The following is a 13,815-nucleotide window of genomic DNA, read 5'->3' as shown; positions in this document are numbered from 1 at the left end:
TCAGGTGAGTCTCTGCCTACGCACATTACTGCATGTAAGGCGTGTATGTGTCAAGAGAGAGAAGACAAGACAGACAGCCAAAGAGGGTTGTGTGCAACAGAGAGAGAGAATCTTGTCAGTCTGTCCGTGAAGAGATAAAAGACTGTGAGATCGATGCCATGCGTGCTACATCATACATGTACCTAGTGATGCACGATATATCGGCCCCCGATATCATATCGACCAGAACAGCAATATTAATATCGGTTATCGGTATCGGCCACAATTTTCACATCGGTGCATCACTACATGTACCTGATTCACCTTATTCATTTCGCCGCCATATTGGTAGACTTTGATGCAATGGGTGGGGGGGGGGGGGGGGTATGGTTGCAGAAGTTCCCATTCACTTCCAATGTTAAGACTTTGCTGAAAAAATACCACTTCATGAACCAAAATAGTGAATAGGCAGAATACACTTTTTTTCCACTGTAGCTTTTGTGTTTTGAAATAGATTTGCTTGTACCGATCACACAACCCTATAATAGCCCTTCAGATTCAGATAATTTTATTGTGACAGCATATTTAAATGTACATACATTCAGAAAAACGTGAGAAGCTTGTTTTTCCCGGCTCCTCAACCGTAGTAGATTTGTAGACAACAATATACAACAATCTATACAAACTATAGAATACAAGGTAAAAACAGTGGATAAAATGAAAAGATATTATTCTATAGTGTATAGGAGCAGTGTGTGTGTAATAAGTGTGCTTGTGTGGTGTGCAAGATAGCTTGGGGGACTATCACCAAGGTGCAGAGTTCAGCAGGGTAACAGCTGAGTGGAAGAAACTGTCCCTGAAACTGCTGGTTCTGGAACAGATATCCCTCTAGCGCCACCCATTGGGGAGGAGGGCAAACAAAATGTTCCGGTCTGCGCAAAACAGTAGCCATACGAGACTATGTTGCAGTTAGTGAGGATGCTTTCTATGGCGGATGGGTAGAAGTTCACCAGAATCAGAGGAGACGGATGGGATTTCCCCAGTCTCCTCGGGAAGAAGGTGGTGAGGTTTCTTGACCAGGGTCGAGGTGTTGAGGGCCCAAGAAATGTCCTCAGAGATGTGGACGCCCCGAAGCTTGAAGCTGGAGACACAACCTCCGTCCTGTTGATACGGATGGGGGCGTGCGTGTCTCCTTTGATAAGTCCACAATGAGCTCCTTGGTTTTCTTGGTATTGAGGGCCAGGTTGTTGTCGGCGCACCACAACGCCAGGTGCTGGACCTCCACCCTTTAGGCCACCTCACCATTGTTATTGATGAGGCCCACCACGGTTGTATCGGAGCCACGTACAGCAGTGGGTGAAGAGAGGTAGTTATCAGTGAATAACTTTGCTAAACGTCACATTGCCTCATTCGTCCCATGAGCAAAGGTTGAATGGGAAGAGTAGACGAGAGCTATGGGGTAGATAGTTAGACTAGATCGTTCACATGTCTAGATGTCCTTATCTGAGAAAAACTGATTTTCATAATGAATGTTGAATTATAATTTCTAGAAGCTATTACTCATTTACTCACATATATGCTATTTTTTGGAGTTGTACAAAATAAATAAATAAAAAAGCAAAAAAATGCTTAGAATTTTCAAAGTATTCACGTCAGTCCTAGAAATATATGAAAGTGAATTAGTGATCTGCTCATTGAAATGTGCTCATAGTGATCTAAGACAATAAAGATGTTGGCAAAGTGAATACGATGAACGGTCATTTCCCTCACTGGCATCCCATTCCTTTGCGGTTTTCTTCATTACAAAACAAATGGAACCGGAGCTTACCTCCGCCCATCTCCCAGGATCCTCATCGCCTCATTGAGGTTTTTGCCCATCTCAGCCAGCATGGGGTCCACCATCATCTACGATAAGAAGGGGTCAAAGGTCAGTGAGGTGGTTCCATCATGTCTATATGAAAATATGGGTAACACCACTGGGAGAGGCAAGCTACACACGTGTATGTGCAAACACAATCACACACAAAATTGCTTTTGTTTAGTAAAAGAACACACGTGACAAATGCATTACGGAATCTCACGCACACACTTGTTCAACCCAAATCCGTCTTTTAGCCTATCCAGCAGATTGATTTGAGAAAGTCTGGACAGCAAAAAAAAGAAACCACAATTGGAGGTAGTATGAAATGCAATTCCAATCGGATTTCTACAGAAAGGTTCTCTCTCAGTCTGGATGCTCTGGCCACTCAAATCAGATTTCAAAGTGTCTTTTGCGACACTCGCAACATGACACGTGACGACGATGTCAAATTCAGAGTGACGAAGGTGCATCAGAGTGGCTGAGCATCAGAGCGGCTGAGCATCAGAGCGGCTGAGCATCAGAGTGGTATGGACATGGAGGACAATACAAGATAACAGAGTGGTATGGACATGGAGGACAATACAGAGAACAGAGTGGTATGGACATGGAGGACAATACAGAGAACAGAGTGGTATGGACATGGAGGACAATACAAGAGAACAGAGTGGTATGGACATGGAGGACAATACAAGAGAACAGAGTGGTATGGACGACAATACAAGAGAACAACAGAGTGGTATGGACATGGAGGACAATACAAGAGAACAGAGTGGTATGGACGACAATACAAGAGAACAACAGAGTGGTATGGACATGGAGGACAATACAGAGAACAACAGAGTGGTATGGACATGGAGGACAATACAAGAGAACAACAGAGCGGTATGGAGGACAATACAAGAGAACAACAGAGTGGTATGGAGGACAATACAAGAGAACAACAGAGTGGTATGGAGGACAATACAAGAGAACAACAGAGTGGTATGGAGGACAATACAAGAGAACAGAGTGGTATGGACATAGAGGACAATACAAGAGAACAACAGAGTGGTATGGACATGGAGGACAATACAAGAGAACAGAGTGGTATGGACATAGAGGACAATACAAGAGAACAACAGAGTGGTATGGACATGGAGGACAATACAGATAATAGAGTGCAGGGAGCGAAATTAACTTTTTGACTCACCGGCCAGTGGCGGGTAGATGGGAAGAGTCTACCCGCCAAGCATATGTCTTACCTGCCAAATTTCTTTTGATAAAAAAAAATATATATATATTTTATATAAAAAATTTTTTTTTAAATAAAATATATATTATATAATCATACTTGTAGTTGTATTATCTGCGAGACATCGCCACCACGCAATAAGTCAAAATGCTTGCTATCTGCAAACAGCTCCACTGTCTGTGTGTATTGTGGCAACCCCAAGCCACCCCTGGGCTTGGTGATTGATGGGCGCTATGTGGCGACCCAATGGCTGGGCGCTGCCCATGTTTGGGCGTCCGCTTCCGGACGCACCTGTCACTAAATACCCATCAGAGTGATTACCTGATTAGCGAATCACGGCGCGGTGCGCCTGTTGGAGAGGGGGGACTTAATGGAGCCGAGGAGCCTCCTCTCAGTCCCCCGTAGCAGCGCAAGGCAAAAGGCCACAGAGCGGAGACGCCGCCCGGCCGACAGCAAACCGTTATTATTTGACTAAGAAAATAAAGAGTATGATTTTGGGAACTGCAACCTGTCTGTGTGTTGTTTATTCTGCCACCCCTACACCTGGAATTGCCACAGTGGTGGAGAATGCGGGCATAGTCTACTGGCAATCAGGGGTGCAGAATAAACAACAATAGACTTTATCAGAATAGAATAAAAGAAATAAAAAAAAAATATATATATATATATATATAAATTTAATAACGGAAAAAGCATGGACGCGCTGGTGCAGCAGCTTGTACAGGCGAGCATGGAACAACAGACCCTGCACGAAGAGGCCCTGCACGAACAGAGGAAACAGACGGGGATGATCCACGCGGAGCTCCAGCGGATGGCCGCTCACCGGCAGGAGGAAGGGGCCGCCGGGACGCGGCCTAACCCCGGGCGCTTCATCCCCAAGCTGACGGAGCAGGAGGATATAGAAGCCTATCTCCTGGCGTTTGAGCGCACCGCCGGCCGGGAGGGCTGGCCCGAAGACGACTGGGGGGGACTGCTGGCCCCCTTCCTGTCGGGTAATGCACAAAAGGCCTACCAGGACCTGCCACCGGAGCAAGCCGGGAACTACACTCGGCTAAAGCAGGAAATTCTGTCCCGGTACGGCCATAGTCTGCAGTCCCGCGCGCAGCGGTTCCATGACTGGGTGTATGACGCACAGGCCTCCCCGCGCTCCCAGATGCACGACCTGGTCCGCACAAACCGAGCCTGGCTAATGACTGACCCCGGAGGGCCCACGGTTTTGGAACGGATTGTTATGGACCGCTTTGTCAGAGCCCTCCCCTATGACTCGAAGAAGCAGGCGAGTCAAGCGGACCCCCGCTCCGTGGAGCAGCTGGTGAATATTGTGGAGGCCCACCAGGTAACGCGGGAGTTACTCAAAGGGGGGCGAGGGGAAAAGCCAGAGCGGCCGAGAACAAGGAGGGGTCCCGACGAGCCCAGCCCAAGGGGCCGGGTAGGGAACGCAGGTGAGCCCGAACTACCCCGAAGAAGACCGCTGTTCGACCAGGACCAAAGACGCTGCTACGACTGCGGCGAGCCCGGGCATCTCTCGTGGAACTGCCCAGGCCGGGATGTGTCCATGCCATCGGCGGCAGCTTCAGACCCCCGCGGAAAGACGTGCAACTATGGCGCAGCCTGTTGGGCCCATAAGGAAACATCGGCGACACTTTTACCCGTGCGCGTCAACGACAAAGATGCCGTAGCGCTCCTGGACTCGGGTAGTGCCATAACGCTGGTTCAGCCCCATTTGGCACACTGTGACGCAGAGGCTCCGCAAGTGTCAGTGTCCTGTGTGCACGGGGACACAAAGTTGTATCCTACAGCGCCGATCACCCTGACAACCACCAAGGGGGTCTGCTCGATGACAGCCGGCGTCATACCTAACCTGCCGGTAGCGCTGCTGATTGGTCGAGACTGCCCCCTGTATCGCCAGCTGTGCTCAGCCGTCATCTCCCCGCGCACCCCACCCTCTACGGGTAAACCGAGGAAGAAGAAAGGGTTACGTCAGCCGAAGGTGTGTGCTCTGAACGTAACGGGGAGTGAGACTGAGACGGCCTCAGATGTAGGTGACGACGCGCCGGAACCCCTGGATATACCGGGGAGTGAGACAGAGACGGCATCAGGTGTGGGTGACGACGCGCCAGCGCCCCAAGCGGGCCCCGAGATGGATAACAGTGACGAGGACCCCTTTGCGGAGTTCCCCCAGGCGGACGAGGTGGGGAGGGACCTGGCGGGTCAGTTCGGAACGGCCCAGCTGGAAGACCCAAACCTAACGCAGGCCCGGGCGAATATCAAGACCATAGATGGAAATCCCGTGGAGGGGGTGAGTAACCTGCCATATCCTCACTTTGCAATAAAAAGACAATTGCTGTACCAAGTTGTAAAAAAGAATGATGAGGTTAGGGATCTATTGCTGGTACCGAAGTTCTTTATTCCCACTGTACTCCAGCTGGCGCATTCACATATCCTCGGAGCGCACCTGGGCGTGGACAAAACCATGGAGCGCATAAGGGCGCGTTTCCATTGGCCGGGCATGAAGAGAGCGGTAGAGGACTATTGCCGGAGCTGCCCAGAGTGTCAACGCGCAGCACCAAAGGTACAATATAAAAGTCCTCTGATCCCGCTGCCCATCATTGAGACCCCATTCTCAAGAATTGCCCTCGACGTAGTGGGCCCTCTAGTTAAATCGTCCCGAGGCCACCAGTATATACTGGTAATCATAGATTATGCTACCCGTTACCCCGAAGCCATCCCGTTACGCACGGTGACGGCCAAAATTGTGGCACGGGAGCTCTTTCATTTGTTTAGTCGGGTGGGAATTGCCGACTCTATTCTCACGGATCAGGGCTCGTGCTTTATGTCGCGGGTCATGAAAGAAATGTGCAAACTAATGAAAGTGGAACAGCTACGAACCTCCATATACCATCCACAGACGGATGGACTGTGCGAGCGCTTTAACAAGACCCTGAAAAGCATGCTAAGGAAGGTGATGGAGAAGGATGGGAAGAATTGGGATCAGTTGTTGCCCTTTCTGATGTTCTCTGTGCGTGAGGTCCCACAGGCCTCCACTGGCTTCTCGCCATTTGAGCTGCTCTACGCCCGCAAGCCGCGGGGTCTCCTGGACATCGCAAAGGAGATTTGGGAGGAACAGCCGTCGCCCCACCGGTCTCTCATAGAGCATGTGCAGGTAATGAGAGACAGGATGAAGGCGCTCTGGCCAGTGGTGAGAGAACACATGCAACAGGCCCAAGACGCACAGAAGCGCATTTATGACCGGGGCGCACAGCCACGGGAGTTTAATGTGGGGGACCGAGTCCTAGTACTGGTACCGACAGCAGAGTGCAAATTCCTAGCCAAATGGCAGGGACCCTACGACATAATCGAGAAAGTGGGTCCCGTCAACTACAAGGTCCACCAGCCCGACCGTAGGAAGCATCGACAGTTATACCATGTTAACCTGTTGAAGAAATGGCATGCCCGGGATGTGTTGCTCTCGCCCCCCCCTCTTCCCCCTTTTGCGCAGCAGGTGGCAGAGGCGGCCGATGTTCCCATCGGGGAACAGTTGTCCCCGACCCAACGGCAGGAGCTTCGGGAGCTGGTCCAACAGAACCGGGACGTGTTCTCGGCCACGCCGGGCCGCACCACATTGGCCCAGCACCACATCATTACCAGCCCGGGAGACAAGGTAAAGCTGAAGCCCTATCGTATCCCAGAGGCAAAAAGAGAGGCAGTCAGAAGAGAAGTGCGGGTCATGCTGGAGATGGGAGTAATTGAGGAGTCTCATAGCGGGTGGTCCAGTCCTATTGTTTTAGTGCCAAAACCCGACTCAACAACCAGGTTCTGTAATGATTTCAGGAAGCTTAATGAAATTTCAAAGTTTGACGCCTATCCCATGCCTAGAGTGGATGAGCTCATTGACAGACTGGGCCTGGCCAGATTTATCACGACACTAGACCTAACGAAGGGTTATTGGCAAGTCCCTCTGGCCCCCGCCTCAAGGGAGAAGACGGCTTTCTCCACCCCAGATGGGCTGTTCCATTATAAAGTTCTCCCGTTTGGCCTGCATGGGGCGCCATCTACCTTTCAGAGGCTGATGGACAGAGTACTACGGCCCCATCGGGAGTATGCAGCCGCATATCTCGATGACATTATCATCCACTCGTCAGATTGGGACACCCACCTCCAAAAGGTGAGAGCGGTGTTGGGGGCCCTCCGGGAGGCGGGTCTCACCGCCAACCCAAAGAAATGCAGGCTGGGATTAGAAGAGGCAGAGTACCTGGGGTTCACAATAGGCCGGGGCAATGTGAAACCGCAGAAGAGGAAGATTGATGCAATAAGGGAGTGGCCTCGCCCTTTAACCAAGAAGCAGGTCAGGACATTTAATGGGCTAGCGAGCTATTATAGGAGGTTTATCCCTAACTTTGCTGCTCGCGCTGCTCCCCTCACAGATCTGACCCAGGCGCGGCGGCCGTTCACGGTGAAGTGGACACCGGAGGCGGAGGCGGCGTTCGAGGACCTCAAGACTGCCCTCTGTTCGGGACCGGTGCTGATCTCCCCGAACTTCGACAAGGAGATGACGGTACAAACAGACGCATCAGAGGTGGGACTGGGAGCGGTCCTCTCCCAGCAACTGGAGGGTGAGGAACATCCGATTTTATATGTGAGCAGGAAGCTGCTGCCACACGAGCGCAACTATTCTGCGGTGGAGCGCGAAGGTCTGGCAATTAAGTGGGCACTGGAGACGCTCCGCTATTATCTGCTGGGGAGGCGTTTCACGCTGGTGACGGATCACGCCCCCCTAGTCTGGATGGCCAAGACAAAGGGGACCAATGCCAGGGTGACTCGGTGGTTTCTGGAGTTACAGTCATTTAACTTTTCTGTCATTCACAGGTCAGGGGTGGCGCATGGCAACGCAGACGCCCTCTCCAGGAAGGATGCCTGTTGGGCGTCGGACGCTCTTCCCCGACGGTCGGAGCTGGAGGGGGGGTACTGTGGCAACCCCAAGCCACCCCTGGGCTTGGTGATTGATGGGCGCTATGTGGCGACCCAATGGCTGGGCGCTGCCCATGTTTGGGCGTCCGCTTCCGGACGCACCTGTCACTAAATACCCATCAGAGTGATTACCTGATTAGCGAATCACGGCGCGGTGCGCCTGTTGGAGAGGGGGGACTTAATGGAGCCGAGGAGCCTCCTCTCAGTCCCCCGTAGCAGCGCAAGGCAAAAGGCCACAGAGCGGAGACGCCGCCCGGCCGACAGCAAACCGTTATTATTTGACTAAGAAAATAAAGAGTATGATTTTGGGAACTGCAACCTGTCTGTGTGTTGTTTATTCTGCCACCCCTACACCTGGAATTGCCACAGTATACTTGAGTAGCCTCCAGCTCCAGCAAGGATTCTCCGGCCCTGCAGCTAGACCCTATATTCAGCTAGACCCTACATTCAGCATGCAAGGATTCTCCGGCGATGCAGCTGGACCTATTTATAACGTTACCGTTCTTTTGTCAAATCACATTCAACATGCCCTCAGCTAGAATACGCATTCAATCAATGTTATAAGACATTGATATCAGGAGCTATCTGTAGCTACTGCTAGCCCGGTAGATAACGTTAAGACAATTTAGTTTACTGGGACAGGTGGATCTACCGTGAGCTAGCTAAGCTAGCTAACGAGGGACCGGAGGTATTATGCACTCGAGTAGACTATTGCTGGAGCATTTGTTGATATCAGCAGCTATCAGTAGCTAGCCAGCTAGATACCGTTAGACAATGCCTCGTCATGTATTAAACTAAAAGTGAATAGTTGACTGGGTCATTGTTTAAACAGTAACGTTAGCTCTTGGAGGTCCGATATAGACTAGAGCAGATGGAAGTAAACAAGCCAAATGATAGCTTCCGATTGGTAATTTGCTTTTTTTCTCATGAAACCAGTCACGTCACTCTACTGTGATTGGACCTAGTGCGATGTGGGACTTGTAGTTTTTTAACGATCTCGCGGCGGAGAAAAAAAAGACGAGCGGCTATAATCTGTACTCGCACAAGAGTATCGTTATGAAGTTATGAACTACACGTCTACACGCCACACGGCGGGCAGCCCTCTAAGTGTCATGCGCCAAAGGTAAAAACAGCCCGCCCCTGGCGGGCGGCGGGATTTAGTTTCGGTCCCTGATAGAGTGGTATGGACATGGAGGACAATACAAGAGAACAGCAGAGTGGTATGGACATGGAGGACAATACAAGAGAACAGAGTGGTATGGACATGGAGGACAATACAGATAACAGAGTGGTATGGACATGGAGGACAATACAAGAGAACAGCAGAGTGGTATGGAGGACAATACAGATAACAGAGTGGTATGGACATAGAGGACAATACAAGAGAACAACAGAGTGGTATGGACATGGAGGACAATACAGATAACAGAGTGGTATGGACATGGAGGACAATACAAGAGAACAGAGTGGTATCGACATAGAGGACAATACAAGAGAACAACAGAGTGGTATGGAGGACAATACAAGAGAACAACAGAGCGGTATGGAGGACAATACAAGAGAACAACAGAGTGGTATGGAGGACAATACAAGAGAACAACAGAGCGGTATGGAGGACAATACAAGAGAACAACAGAGCGGTATGGAGGACAATACAAGAGAACAACAGAGCGGTATAGAGGACAATACAAGAGAACAACAGAGTGGTATGGAGGACAATACAGAGAACAAAGTGGTATGGACATGGAGGACAATACAAGAGAACAGAGTGGTATGGAGGACAATACAAGAGAACAACAGAGTGGTATGGAGGACAATACAGAGAACAGAGTGGTATGGAGGACAATACAAGAGAACAGAGTGGTATGGACATGGAGGACAATACAAGAGAACAGAGTGGTATGGACATGGAGGACAATACAAGAGAACAGCAGTCGATGGACAGACACTGAAATAAATTGTCTGCTGGCACTTTGGGGTTGAGACTGTTTAGAGGGTGAGATGATGGATCTCCATTTATCATGCTTCCGCATCAGCGTACGTAGTTAATGATGCCTACGTCGTTACCACAGCAACCCATACCCGATTTGCTTTCAAATAACAGTGTGGACACTGTCCGTCTTAAAGATCTGACTTGAGAAACAAAGTCAGATCCACCTGCAGTCTACTCTGAACAAAGCCTAATTGTTTTCAAGAAGCCAAACATTGTAGCTGGCATGATGTGAGCAGGCTCTGGTTTCACTGCAGGGGCAGCCGAGAGCGGCAGGCAAAGGGTCTCCTTCCACTCTGAATGGGCAGAATGGATGCAGTGGCAAATGGATGCTTCAAACAGTAATATAACCTGGTTTCATCAAACTGGATTTTCTGCTACACAGGCATGTCTAACCAGTCTGACCAGTTGCCAAAAGTCAAGTACAAGACAATATTATTTAATTCGTAAAGAGTGTTTGGGAGTGTCATTTAAAGAAGAGCCCGACCGATATCAGTTGGGTGATATTGGCATGTATCAGATATCAAATCAGCATTACCAGGGAACAAAATAACCACCCGCCAAGCGCCAATGGCCTGTAGATTTAAGGTTTGGCGAGTAAAAATGATAGGTCTGCCCGCCATCTGGCGTGTAGTTCATATCGATATTCTTATTTTGAAAATCCTGTGCGGGTCTCATTTCCGCCCCAAGCGCAGCTCCAGTCATAATATCTGGGCTCCGGCAGCTAGCAACGTTCAGGTTCATATGATACTCTTATTTTGAAAAACCTGTAGCAACTCCGCGAGTCATATGATATCCGCCCAGTCCGTGTTTCTGAAAGCAGAGCAGCGTTAACACAGCAGTGCGCCTACAGACTCGAAATAAGTCTGTGGTGTTTTTTTTCTTCTCACAACGGGTCAAATGCATCTACATGCTTTGCACGGTCGCCATTCCTTTATGCCCACATCGCCCGAAATTAACGTTTATGTACCATTACAATCACTACAACGTTAGCGTAAGCTAACAAGCTAATCCTGATCAGAGGCAGAGGCGCAGAGCCATAGAGAACAGCAGACACAGTGTGGACTGGGGAAAGGGAAATGGGGGGGCACTCTCCCCTTCCCTGTGTGTGTGCGTGCGTGCGGAACGACAACGAAGTCACTAGTCAGGACTCAGGACAGGAGTATATTATAGTAAATTGAGGATTACTGAGGATGGACAGATAATGTTGATATTCAAATATAAAAAAGTTTCGAGAGGAGTGGAAGTTTGAAGACAGACTACAATATGATGCGGGGGTGGTGAGTTGAAACAGTGTGTGTGTGTCCCGACCCCACTTCTATGTTTCAATAAATTTTTTGCATTTAAAACTATTAACGCTGACTCATTCCTTCAGTCCATTCAAAATTATGCTAATATTCCTTATGTTGTTTATGATATTAATTGAAAATAGCATATGAGAGTATTATATAGTAATAATAACACATGGCGATATACTAAAAAGCTATTTATAATTTTTGGCTGGTAAAAAATCTGCCCGGCTGGTAGTTTTTAAAATCTACCAGCCAAATGGCTGGTAAGTCAAAAAGTTTAGTTTGTTCCCTGAGCATTACCCATATCCGAAAACCGATACCGAAACTGCCGTTTGATTAGCCATCTTTAAAAGGGCTCTATCAGGGCGGTCAGGTGGCGTAGCGGAGATTGCGTTCGTCACCAACCCCGGAGACACTAGGATTCGTCTGTTCTAATCCAGCTCACAGCTCCGGCGTTGTCACCAGCTTGGCTGGCCGTTCACACTAATACAATTGGCAGTATTAGAGGGTGGGAGAAGCTGGCGGGGTGGGTCCGGGTCGTTGTAAACAGCGACTCTTACAGTTCGGTCGGGGCGCCTGCTAAGCGCGGATAGGATCTAAGTGGGATAGTGTGATCCTTCCACACGCTACGCCCTCTCAGTGAGAATCCGCGCTGCCAGGTGAAAAGAAGCGGTTGATTGGCTAGACGTGTGTCGGAGGAAGCATGTGATAGCCTCCACTCTCCCAGACCGACTGTGGGGGGTAAGTGCGCAGCGACCAGGAAGGGGATTGGGAATTGGCATAACGACTAACATTGGGATGGGAGAAAATCAGAGGAAAAAGGAGGGGGAAAAAGATTAATAAAAAAAAATAAAAAAGGGCTCTAGCGGGCACATTTCTTAAGCTAACGTGACGATACCGGTATTACATTAAACTAGAGATCATGAGGAATTAAAAAAAAGGTGTCAGCCATTTCATGCTAGCTCACTGGCAAGGGGGTGGATTTAGCTCCAAAGTTGAGCTATTTTAAATTTGATAGGAGTAAAATGCCATGGGCATGGCCATTTTCAAAGGGGTGCCTTGACTTCTCACCTCATCTGATTGAAAATGGGCTCAGTGGAACCACAGAAGACTACTCTTTACAGCCAGGGGTATCACGTCACATGTAGAATTTAACAAAATTGACTGAATACTCATGTGTACAATATTTTTAGTTTTGCTCCAAAACACATCTTAACGTCGACACACTGACTCAGTGTTCTGTGAGTGAGTTTAATTGACCAGTGTAGCAGCAGTGCAGAGGTATTCTGTTCCAAGTTTCCCAGAGAGCCCCCCTCCCCTTCTCCAACCAGATGAACTCAAAAATGAGTTTCGTTGGAATAAGCACAACACTTAGTGGCTATTTATTGGTTTTGGTCCTCAATGCCGGACTGTGCTGAATTCAACCACTAAAAATGCTTATTCCAAAAAAATATGCTTTTGACTTCTGACTGGTTAGAAAAAATGGCCATGTTAAAATGTGTTCGAGCTAAATGTGAACCAAAAAATAAATCGTACACATTGTAGTTTTAACTAAAGGCAATTTTAAATGGTCAAAACCTAACTTGGTTTCTTTCAGCCACCCCATTTCCCCCAATATTACAATACTGTGCAATGAACGAACCCATGCTGTGTAACCATGTATTGATTCTTGATTGATTGATTGAAAATTGTATTAGCAGATTGCAGAATGGGTACAACAACAATACAGTACAGCTCAATACACACACTTGTTAAGGGGATGCATTCATGCAGACCAGAGAAATACTTTCGTCTTGACATGTAGCCTACTGATAAATATGTTGCATCAATTTAACCAGTCGGTGTGTGGATTTGATCATGTCTCTCTTCATTCTTCATAGGGCGAGATAGGAGGGAGGGGGTGGCTGAATTCCCCAAGACCTACACACACACTCCCCAACACCCGTCATTTCTCATAACAACCCAGCAGCTACACAGACGTCTCCTTTCATCCTCCTTGCTTGGCACGACTGCAATGTCACAGTAGGCTACCATTGACAAGACCGATCTAGAGCTTAACAGCAGTATAGCTTGGTAACATTCTGTAGCTTCTAATAAGAGAAACGCACAGAATAAAGTATCTGGGTAACGTTAGCTTGTCAGAAATGCCAGCTAATGTGGAAACACTGTGTTGTCATCTAGCAGCCAACGACACAGTGAGGCAGCCGACTTCTGACATTAGCTAAGCTAACGTTACTACGAGCTAATGTCCAACCTCGTCCATCATCACAGAGGCTGACCGAGATTCCTTTACCTCGAATGCACTCAAATGACAAGCTTGATGGTGAGTGAGTGACGCTTTACCTTCATATGATGCGTTGACTCCATGCGATTGAAATGTCCGAGGCAGGGAAACGCCGCCTATATCCCCTCCAGGTGGCCTCGGTAAATGATGGTAAAATGCTGGGTTTTGTTAAGCTTATTTGTGAGCTAACGTTATCCAGTGTTTCCTTGG

At 48.7% G+C, this 13,815-nt stretch overlaps 1 protein-coding gene across 2 annotated transcripts in view; it reads right to left on the bottom strand.

Annotated features, from left to right (window-relative positions):
• pdxdc1 (pyridoxal-dependent decarboxylase domain containing 1) overlaps window positions 1-13,815 on the bottom strand; it is a 59,013-nt gene extending 45,198 nt beyond the window's left edge. For both annotated transcript variants that reach the window (XM_084328659.1, XM_084328660.1), the window contains exons 1-2: window positions 13,665-13,815; window positions 1,808-1,884 (exon numbers count right to left, since the gene is read on the bottom strand). In XM_084328659.1, coding sequence (XP_084184785.1) covers window positions 1,808-1,884; window positions 13,665-13,688 — 101 coding nt within the window. In that variant the 5' untranslated portion in view covers window positions 13,689-13,815. The remainder of the gene's footprint in view (window positions 1-1,807; window positions 1,885-13,664) is intronic.

This window comes from Notolepis coatsorum (assembly GCF_963971535.1).
Source record: "Notolepis coatsorum genome assembly, chromosome: 14".
Lineage (NCBI taxonomy): Eukaryota > Metazoa > Chordata > Actinopteri > Aulopiformes > Paralepididae > Notolepis > Notolepis coatsorum.
This window is presented reverse-complemented; position numbering and strand designations above follow the sequence as displayed.